Source organism: Mizuhopecten yessoensis, unplaced genomic scaffold, assembly GCF_002113885.1.
Source record: "Mizuhopecten yessoensis strain PY_sf001 unplaced genomic scaffold, ASM211388v2 scaffold7317, whole genome shotgun sequence".
NCBI lineage: Eukaryota > Metazoa > Mollusca > Bivalvia > Pectinida > Pectinidae > Mizuhopecten > Mizuhopecten yessoensis.
In genome coordinates, this window is record NW_018406987.1 from 195,542 (window position 1) to 207,499 (window position 11,958).

The window sequence follows — 11,958 nt, forward strand, 5'->3', positions numbered from 1 at the left end:
ACCACTATACCAGCTAGCGATACTAACACTCCTACAACACCAATATCCCAGCCAGCGATACTAACACTCCTACTCCACCACTATACCAGCCAGCGATACTAAAACTCCTACTACACCACTATACCAGCCAGCGCTACTAACACTCCTACTACACCACTATATCAGCCAGCGATACTAACACTCCTACTACCCCACTATACCAGCCAGCGATACTAACCCTCCTCCTACACCACTATACCAGCCAGCGATACTAGCACAATCAACACCACTATACCAGCCAGCGATACCAACTCTCCTAATACACCACTATCCCAGCCAGCGATACTAACCCTCCTACTACACCACTATCCCAGCCAGCGATACTACCCCTCCTACAACACCACTATACCAGCCAGCTATTCTAACACTCCTACAACACCACTATACCAGCCAGCGGTACTAACACTCCTACTACACCACTATACAAGCCAGCGATACTAACACTCCTACAACTCCACTATACCAGCCAGCGATACTAACACCCCTACAACACCACTATACCAGCCAGCGCTACTAACACTCCTACTACACCACTATATCAGCCAGCGATACTAAGACTCCTACTACACCACTATACCAGCCAGCGAGACTAACACTCCTACAACACCACTATACCAGCAAGCGATACTAACCCTCCTACAACACCACTATCCCAGCCAGCGATCCTAACCCTCCTACAACACCACTATACCAGCCAGCGGTACTAACACTCCTACTACACCACTATATCAGCCAGCGATACTAAGACTCCTACTACACCACTATACCAGCCAGCGCTACTAACACTCCTACTACACCACTATACAAGCCAGCGATACTAACACTCCTACTACATCTATACAGTTACTATCACTACTACTGCCCAACACCACTATACCAGCCAGCGATACCAACACTCCTACTACACCACTATACCAGCCAGCGATACTAACACTCCTACTACATCTATACAGTTACTATCACTACTACTGCCACCACCATCACCTCCAACACCACCACGTACAAAACAACCACTGCCGCCACCATCGACGCTGCCACCACTTTAACCTACAATAAAAACTACTACTGTCACTGCCACCGGCAACACCAACGTCAGCTACACCACAAACTGGAACTGCCACAAACACCACCATCTACAACAGCAACTACAACTGCCACCAACACCACCATCTACAACAGCAATTACAACTGCAACCAACACTACCACATACAACAACAATTACAACTGCCACCAACACTACCACTAACAACAACAATTGCTTCTGCCACCAGCATTACCACCTACAACCACAACTAAAACTGTCACCAACACTACCACCTACAATAACAATGACTACTGCTACCAACACTACCACCTACAATAACAATGACTACTGCCGTTAACACTACCACACACAACAACAATTACTACTGCCATCAACACCACCACCTACAACAAAAACTACAACTGTCACTAACACTATCACCTACAACAAAAACTAGAACTGTCACCAACACTACCTCCTACAACAACAATTACTAGTGCCACCAACACCATCCCCTAAAACAAAAAATATTACTGTCGCCAACACTACCAGCTACAACAACATCTACAAATCTCACTTACACTACCACCTACTGCAATAATTACAACTGTCACCAACACTACCACATACAACAACAATTACTTATGCCAACAACACTTCCACATACAACAACAATTACTAATGCCACCAATACTACCACCTTCAACAAAAACTACAACTGTCACCAACACTACCACCTACAACAAAAATTACTAGTGCCACTAACACCATCACCTACAACAAAAAATATTACTGTCGCCAACACTACCACATACAAAAAAAATACAACTGCTACCACCAATTCCACCTACAACAATAATAACTACCGTCACGGCCGCTACCTGCAACAACAATTACTACTGCCAATAACATTTCCATCTACATCAAAAACTACAATATGCCACCAACAGTGTCACCTACAACAATTACTACTGCCAACAAAATTACCACTTACAGCAACAATTACTACTGCCACCAACACTTTCACCTACAACAACAATTACTACCACCGCCGCCACAACATGCAACAACAAATACTATTGCCTTCAACACTACCACCTACAACAAAAACTACAACTGTCACCAACACTGTCACCTACAACAACAATTACTACTTCCAACAAACTATCACCTACAGTAACAATTACTACCGCCGTCTCCATCAACTACAACAACATTTACTACTGCCAACAACACTACTAACTACAACAGCAATTACTACTGCAAGCAACACTACTAACTACAACAACATTTACAACTGCCAGCAACACTACCAACTACAACAACAATTTCTACTGCCAACAACACTACCACCTACAATAACAATTACTACCTCCGCCTCCACCAACTACAACAACACTTACTATTGCCACCAACACTGTCACCTACAACAACAATTACTACTGCCAGCAACACTACTAACTACATCCACAATTTCTACTGCCAACAACACAACCACCTGCAACAACATTTACTACTGTCAACAACACTACTAACTACAACAACATTTACTTCTGCCAGCAACACTACTAACTACAACAACACTTACTACTGCCAGCACCACTACTAACTACAACAACATTTATTACTGCCAGCAAAACTACTAACTACAACAACTTTTCCTACTGCCAGCAACACTACCAACTACAACAACAATTTCTACTGCCAACAACACAACCACCTGCAACAACATTTACTACCGTCAACAACACTACTAACTACAACAACAGTTATTACGGCCAGCAAAACTACTAACTATAACAACATTTACTACTACCAGCAACACTACTAACTACAACACCAGTTATTACTGCCAGCAACACTACTAACTACAACAACATTTACTACTGCCAGCAAAACTACTAACTACAACAACTTTTACTACTGCCAGCAACACTACTAACTACAACAACAGTTATTACTGCCAGCAAAACTACTAACTACAACAACATTTACTACTGCCAGCAACACTACTAACTACAACAACATTTACTATTGCCAGCAACACTACTAACTACAACAACATTTACTACTGCCAGCAACGCTACTAACTACAACAACATTTACTACTACCAGCAACACAACTAACTACAACAACATTTACTACTGCCAGCAACACTACTAACTACAACAACATTTACTACTGCCAGCAACACTACCAACTACAACAACATTTACTACTGCAAGCAACACTACTAACTACAACAACACTTACTACTGCCAGCAACACTACTAACTACAACAACACTACTAACTACAACAACACTACTAACTACAACAAAACGTACCACTGCCACCAACACTGCTGCTACTACATTACGATTTCACACAAGATAAGCATTTTTCTCGTAAATGTACATTCGAGCGTGTCTTATACTCTCATCAATTTTGTAATGAACAAAATACTATAATCAGGAACAAGGTAAAATGACCTTAACCAGGATGTCTGGAACAGTCAATACTTTTCTGCATTAATTATGCATGAATAGGTATCTTGCATGATTTATTCAACGTCATCTATATTTGCATGAGGTACAACAGGGAAATTTAATATTCCTTCCGTTTCCAAATTGATAATACATTATTCGTTCATTTTTCACTCCAATAAAGGCAAAGACGTGACCACCGTTATTCTTACAACATAAACAGAAAGATATACCGATTGTTTGAGTTCGGCATCAACGATTAAGGAACAGTCGTTACATTTGTTAACAAGGAATAGGTTCGATACTTGTAGCTTATGTGAAACAGTTGTAAATAACCAATCGTGAATGAATATACAGTAAAGCTTCCTTTTATATCTTTGTATATTGACGACTTCATAATGACTCAATTCGCTGCAATATGTCATGTTTATTTGCCTTGTTGGAGGAAGTTAATGACTTGATTATGCTGGCCTAGTACTTGCATCCTGTTTGGTAATTGCACTTTGTTTATCACTATTGACCTTTAGACTACATACTACTCAGTATAAGTAGGAAAGTTAGATAAAATGATTAAAAAGCATGACTTTTTGGAGAGTATCCCTATATCATTTGTTTATTTCTGATTTTCATAAATTACCAGTTGAGTGTATTTCCAACCATTATGAAATCCGTAAAATAGAATAGAGTTTATAAAAAAAGATTTCATCACATTTCCAAATAAAAATTAAAATATGTTTAAAATTGATTTTAAAAAAATAAAAAAATGTTAAAATGCAAGACAGATAAAACATGGATGAAAGTAGAACATATCATCTCTCAATATATCATGCTTTTGCAGTGGGTAAAATATTGTTTTCATAATGCGAGCAACAAAAGTAATGCATTAGGGGTAAAAATCAAAATATTGACTCATATATTAGTACTTATAGAATTTTTTATTTCATAAGATAAATTTAAACTTTATTTTTTTTAAAAGTGACTTAAATTGAAACATCTGCTGTTGGTAAAATGTATATTCATACTTCAAGGCTGCGATTAAAACCTTGATGAATGTAAGCCATTTAAAAACAGTTTTGATAGGACTATTATGGCGTTAATATACATTGAAAATACTGCATGATTTTGTGCGAGTTACAATGAAATGTAAGTTGTTAGTATTTGTTGCAGTAGTATGTTAAACTTGGTTTGTTACAAAACAGTATCTAATAAATCTAAGTTAATCTTTTGTTACATAACACACTTCTAACACGTATCAAATGACCGCCGTTGAAAATGTTCAAAGAGTTTGGGAATTGGGGTGATATGTGATCTTATAGATACCCCAAATACCTAACTAAGTAAACAAAGCCATAATTTGTTAATTTGTAAATGTTAAATGCTCATTTTGTTAACATCTGATACTAAGATCGGTACAGCGTATTATATATCACCGTATGGAACAAAAATTACCATTTGATATGATAATTTAAAACACAATGTCTGTGTATTGAAGGGTATTTTGTGTTTAGAATAATATAACCTAATAATCTCAATACAGAATTTCGTTATATGCTATCACCTAACGTAAACTTTAAATGTCAATAACTATATAATCCAGGAGGTAAACGTTGGCTGATATTCAGTTTATGATATATCTTAGTTTAGTACAATATAAATATTGTAAAGACAGTAATCCTAGATTTATAGCTGATGGAAAAGAGTCGAAAAGCAAAGACAGCAACAGAGAAAAGAAAGCTACGGACCCTCATAAAAAGTTAGATATTTTGTTTTACCGATATTTTAACTGGTAAATCTATTTTCGATATTGAACACTAATTCTCATTTAAGCAAAATTTCCAGTGATTTACGTTACTTTCTGTCATAAGAATTACAAAAGGTTTGTTGGGATATATTATTTCCTTATAATTTGAAATTTTGCGATGATCGTGGTTTTGAGTATAATTTTTTAAAGGAAATTTCCTGTGGACTTACCCTAGACAAAGGTGTTAAAAGGAGTATGCTATATAACTAAAATTCTGCTAGGATCCAAGCATATCATAATAGAACCTTTCAACTGACAACATGTATTGTGTACATGTATTTAGGTTACTTGCTGTCTTCTTCTTTTGTCTTAAAGGTATGTAAGACAAAGCTATATAACAAAGTAGTGTGGTAGTAATAGGGACAGAATAGCTTTTCTACACAAATTGTAAAAGTAGTTTTCAAATATATATATGGAATTCATATAACTTATAATTCATCAACCCTTATAAGCGTTTTCTAATTTTCTAAACTAGTTCAGTTTATTTAGCGGTGAAATCCGTTTTACACAATAACTGACTACTATCATTTATGTTTCATAATGCAAATTATTTCCAGACAATGTAAACTGTTTTAGTTTTCATGTATTTTTCATAAAGTGAAAGTTTACATCCGTCCATCACAACCATAGCTAAACAACCCAAATACATGGTGTATCTCAAATTTCATGGTCCCTTATACTTTGACATAGCGAAGTTTTATTTTATTACACTTTAAGTATTATTATTGTTTCTTCCTATTATTTTTGTCATGGGGAAACATGATGTCTTTGGTCGTTTTTATGTCTCCTCCTTTCCGGTTTGTTTTGTTGCCTTGACGCTTCGTTCAGGCCTGATGTAGTTGTGTCACACACATACATATATATGTTAAAGTGTAATCCTCACGACCAGTAAGATTTCCCATACACCCCACGGAAAAATGTCCGCCTTCACAAATATGTTCCGGGTAGCCACCTTTGTTCTCTATTGTGTTAAAAGCATGTGTTATCACACAGCGTTTATCTAACCGACTTCTTCTCTGTGTAGGCTATACTGTAGGGTTTTACTGATTGCTTTGTATGGATTTACCATATTAATTGTGAATGTGAACTTCAGGAGTTATTTTCGCTCTGGTAAATGTTTCACTGAAACGAAATACCGGTTAGATAAGTTTATAATTTCGATAAAAATAAACAGATCAGTTTAGTGATTTTTTGTTACTATCGAAAAGTGCTTAATAATCCAAATAGTGAAAACTGTTTGATTTGATTAAAGGCTCAGACTTGGTAAACGGAGCAGATTGTGCTGGGAAGGAAATCGACACCGAGGCGTCGTTCTGTTGCGGATCAACAATTCACAAAAAAATTAATGGTGATGGGCTTTTATGGGATTGCTGTGAGGGTAAGTACGTGTAACCCAAAAAAGGAAGAATCTATAAACAAACTGTTGAAAATAAAGAATTACTTAATAATAATGTACGCTAATTGTATACTAATTATGAAATAACTGCTTATACGTTATATGTTTTTACTGTTATTTCAAAATGTGTAATAATTGTACATTTATTGTCTATTCATAATGAGAAGTGGGGCTGAAATGAATATAAAATATTTCCTTCATAATCTCCTTATAGTGAAAATAGGCCCATTCTTCGGTTAGAAGTCCCCAATAACGTATATTTTCACTGAACAAAAATAAAACAAAAACAAAACAAACGACGAAAATATGATAACGAAAATAACCCATTAATAAAGCGTAATCGGTTAAGATTTCTTAATTTTTTAATTGAAAATATTAAAACAATTGAAATTTGAGATTTTAGAACAAAAACTACCAAAAGTATGCGAATAAGAACAAGGCATTAAGGGGATAATCACGAAAATAACAAGAAGCAAAAATAATAAGTTTGACAGTAAAAATAAACCAAAATATTTGTTTCAGGTGCAAATAAGCCATACTCTCATATTGAAGAGTGCTGTGGTTCCGAAATAAGGAAAAGATCCCGGTTTCTGGGTTGTTGTAAGAATAGGTTTTATAATACAAGTACCCACAACTGTTGTGAAGAATCGGGAAAGGTGTTACACAGAGAAGGTAAGAAATATGAACAGAAATAATTAAATATGTCATTATAAGGCATACTCACTGCTGAACGTTTTATGTTACCACGTTTCGAAGACTATTTTCTTGATTTGATTTGGTTTGGTTTAGTATTGTTAAACGTCCTATCAACAGCTATGGCCATTTAAGGACGGCCTCGCCTTTGTGCAAGATGCATGCGTGTAGTGTATGCGTGTGTGTTTTGGGTGGCTGCGATATGTTCGTGTTTGTCTCCTGGTGATAGCGCAGGACTGATGACGATTTTATAGTGCTACCTCACTGAAACATACTGCCGAAGACATTCAGCAGGACCCCCCACCCCACCCCACCCGGTCACATTATACTGACAGCGGGCGATACAGTGGTCCCACTTCTAAATTGCTGAGCGTCAAGCAGGAGTAGAAACTACCATTTTTACAGACTTAGGTATGTCTTGGAAAAGGGACAGAACCTAAAACCTTCCTCACAGGGGCGAACACCCAACTAAAGGCCAAAAGTGAGGCATTGTCAAGGGACATGAGGAAGAAGAATGTTGTTTAGAAAGAAGAGAAAAGATAAGATTCCAAATTTGTCGCCTCTTACGATCTTGCAATGGGGGCAGCAGGTTCAATTCTTACGCCCTACCTGCAGGGACCTATTTTCGTGAATTCCAGGATAACGTAAATAGTGATTCAAGCAGAAAGGTGTTTTGAAACAATGTTTGATAAAAGCTTTTCTCATATTTTAACGTTTTATCACACGTTATACATACATCAAGCACGATTCACAACTATTTTTCTTTAAGTGATAGTTTGATTGGCCATTTTTCATTTACAAATCACAGAAAAAAACAGAATCACTGGTTCTGCTTTCATTTATTTAAGAAAGAAATTCCACTGCCATTGCTGTATTTTCCGGAATTTAATATTACTTATTTGCTCAAGCAGTGAAATATCAAATTTAAATCGAAAAGTGGATACTTCGGTTATTTCTTTTGAAAAAAATGACCAATCAGATTTAGCATTTTCTGAAATTAACAGCTATAAGAATGTCTGAATGTGATATCATAATTAAAAAAATTAAAAAACCTGTGATGACATAATCCAATGACGTGGCTTTACGCACCAATTGGACAATCAGAATAACTTTCTAAAGTAAAAATAAAATATATCCACTACAAAATTATAAGATTGGATTGTTTTTGGTACTTACAATAGGATCACGTTCCTGCTGCGGAAGGAGCACCTTTAAACCATCTACTCACCTCTGCTGCGGGAACGAACATAGGCTTCATGATCGCGAGGCGAACACAGCTTGTTGTGGAAACATAGTATACAACCAAACCACACATGTCTGTGTAGGAAACGACCGCGTGGTTAAGAAAGGGTTCGGGGTTTGTGGAATAATGATAAACAGTAACAACATGATATGTTGTAATAATGTTTCCCACGTCAAAAAATACCGACAAAGTGACTGTTGCGGAACTCGATTGATTGATGCTAGCAAAACAGGCTGCTGCAACGATGAAGTTAGTTATCGTCTCGACAAGAAGAAATGCTGTGGAGGTAATCCAGCATTTCTAATGCTTTCGTGATAAAACTACACTGCTTACACGTAAAGCGCCTTGTAAACAAATCTCAATTGTTCTTTAATATATATCTAGATTAACGTTTTTTTCAAAACAACTGTGGTCGATATAAAATAAGTAGAGCATGTGTTTAAAACTATACGATGCTACTCCGTTTTGTCGTTGTTGCCAGATACAACGCAAATAAGATGAATGTCATATCTAGCTGGTTTCTTCTTAACAATTTGATCACGTTATTGGTTGTTGTAACCCTGAGCTTACATCATTCTGTACAGTGGTATTATACTATTCACTATAAAGATATACGGATGTATGCTGAGTCAAGAGGTATTTTCTTGCTTCATTTGCAATCTGTATATCAGTATAAATTTATTAGATCATCATAGTTTTTGCATCTACTCTTCTGTCTGGTGACATTGATAATTGCTTGCACTTAAGTTATTAAATTTTAATTATAATTTGAGTTATTGTATGTTATTTTCATTACAGCTAAAGTCATACGGAAGGCTCAACAATGCTGTGGAGGACGTGCAATCAAAGCGTCATGTAAATGCTGTCCAAAGGGGCGCAAAAAGTGGTAAGTTTGATACAGGATTTGAACATGTTCACCTCGCGGCATCAATCACATCTTCTTTTTGCAAAGTATTTTTGTATTTAGTGCGTTGCTTTTAGAATTACTGTACACACCTTTCACTGCCGGCCATTCGAAACAATGCGCACTGTCTGTTTGAGTTTGTAGTAAATCATAAACCTTTGTTTTATAGCCTTAGGTTTTATATTTGCCACAATTTGACGATAAATGGTACATAGAAATTATTTATCGTATCAACAGTAGCCAATGAGGTTGTCAGTTAATTCTTTTAGTTTTTAAAGTTTTGTAATCTCAACTTAACATACAAATGTGTTAGATTACATATATTTCGCATTCTACTGACACTCACAGTTGCTCAAGGTTGAGCTTTAGTATAGACTACAGCAATTGTTAGAGTAGAACAAACTCCAACTTAAGTAATTTTTGGTTAAAAATGAAAATTAGTCCTATTTTGGAAGTGGCTTACTTTCACGAAATTGTTTCAGTTTTTTGACGGATATCCATTTTAATTTTCACAGTTGTGGAACGAAAACGAAACGAAAGCAGAAAACACTAAATTGTTCAACAGGACAACGATGGTCTACTATTTCAGATTTGGTGGATTCGAATGGATGCTTACACCAAGGTACGCGTTATTACTTATAGCATTAGAAATCTTATCTTGATATCAGTGATACATAATTCATAAAGTAATGTACAAATAGTTCATTTATTTTTTAAATTTATCCCAATTACATACTTATATTACCTTTTAATGTGTATTGTTCTTTCAGCCTTCTTTATTAAGAAACAAAAGCAGCAGAGATACCAACAAAAGAAACAGCTGCGCGGACGAAAAGAAAAAGCTTTTTGGAAACTGGACAAATCTTGTGATTTTATCAAGAAGAAGAAGAAATTCGTCATAGTTGAAACAGTAACAGGTGGTCAGTTCCCGGTTCAATCCAACAAGAGGAATACGAGAAGGCTCAGGTATATAAAAAAGAAATGCACCGGGTCTTAAACATATTGATGTCCTCACACATTACCTCTGACCCAATGGCAGAAAGCGTATCCAAGTTTGTTTAGCTTATCTGGAGAATTACGAAAAGTTTTGACCCGAACTTTGGTATGTAAAATACAAGCTAGCGAAATCGATAAATTTCCTGGAGGACTCCATTTACACAAGTATGACTAAATCGGGTGTTTGCGAAGTTGTGAATTTGCAGATACAACACTATGTGTAAATTGTTCGTTATATATATATATCTGAATTGATATTTACGGTATTCTGGAATACACAATCGTCTTTCGATATTCATAACGCAATAATATATTATTGTTTTTACAGTAAGTATTAAGTATACATTCAGGTAACTGATGCATTTATCACATTTATATATTAGTTTGTTGCTAAGGGACTGAACTTTTCTCTTAAATCCTAGAAAGAAGCTCCTCCCTGCAATTTGTAGGAGCAGATAACTAAACCATTTCTATGAGACTTACCCTAGTGTCCCTTTGACCACGAAATTGCGAACTTTAGGGTAAGATACTATTCATCGGCAGCTTGACGTTCCCAATTAGACATACATGCAGTACTCAGTGTTGAAAAAAGTATGATACTCACTTGTCTACATTTTACGTTTCATAAATTATCAAACTGTATTATTTGTATTGAATTGTGTTTATTATATTATTTATAAACATATCAATCGTTTTACACGAACCTGTATTTGACAGCCATCTTAGTTAAAACAAACATATAATTCATCATACAAAAAACACATAGGCAAATGGTGTATATATGCAAATTATCCTTGTCTCTGGTTACACACGAGAAAGCGTATGTACTACGAATTTGTAACATGGTTTCAAACGATTGAAAAGATAGTCAGATTGTATGACACAGATCAAAACATTTTAATGAGTTTCTCTTTGAATTGAATTGAGTATATCGCATGCATTATGCTTTAATATAAAAACAATAGGTAATGTATGATAATGTAATTAAGCTTAATACAAATGATAGGAAAATCATGTGTAAATTTCGTTCTTGCAATATGCATTTACCCATAGAAAAAGGAAGATGGTTAGGTATTCCTCGTCCACAAAGAACCTGTACATTATGTAATTCGTACATTGGCGATGAATTTCATTACTTATTTATATGTGAAAGTGATTTAGTTAAATGTCTAAGAGAGAAATATATACCAAAATATTATTTCACTTATCCAAGTCAAATAAAAATCCAAGGGTTGTTTAATATATTTAATGTAAAAATTTGCACAAAAGTTTGTAGATTCCTAGAAAAGCTTGAAAAAATATGAACTTAATTTCTGTACAAGGTTGTGCTCCTTCTTTATGTAACTAAGCTATATACAATGTTGTATTTGTGTACATCACACGCCATGTATCATAT

General features: G+C 35.5%; 1 protein-coding gene across 1 annotated transcript; it reads left to right on the forward strand.

Annotated features, from left to right (window-relative positions):
• The first annotated feature begins 5,558 nt into the window (after positions 1 to 5,558).
• LOC110453451 (galaxin-like) lies at positions 5,559 to 10,568 on the forward strand. The gene is made up of 7 exons (XM_021502398.1): positions 5,559 to 5,645; positions 6,583 to 6,708; positions 7,249 to 7,398; positions 8,601 to 8,948; positions 9,461 to 9,548; positions 10,082 to 10,188; positions 10,337 to 10,568. The coding sequence occupies exons 1-7, from the start codon at positions 5,591 to 5,593 to the stop codon at positions 10,561 to 10,563; spliced, it is 1,101 nt and encodes a 366-aa protein (XP_021358073.1). The 5' UTR covers positions 5,559 to 5,590; the 3' UTR covers positions 10,564 to 10,568.
• Positions 10,569 to 11,958: the final 1,390 nt, after the last annotated feature.

What these genes read in the sequence shown, in the direction of transcription:
- LOC110453451 (XM_021502398.1), top strand. Translation starts at nt 5,591, where the DNA reads ATGTATTGTGTACATGTATTTAGGTTACTTGCTGTCTTCTTCTTTTGT. An exon ending in CTTCTTCTTTTGTCTTAAAG is followed by an intron (nt 5,646 to 6,582) that starts GTATGTAAGACA and finishes ATTTGATTAAAG; the next exon opens with GCTCAGACTTGGTAAACGGA. An exon ending in TTTATGGGATTGCTGTGAGG is followed by an intron (nt 6,709 to 7,248) that starts GTAAGTACGTGT and finishes TATTTGTTTCAG; the next exon opens with GTGCAAATAAGCCATACTCT.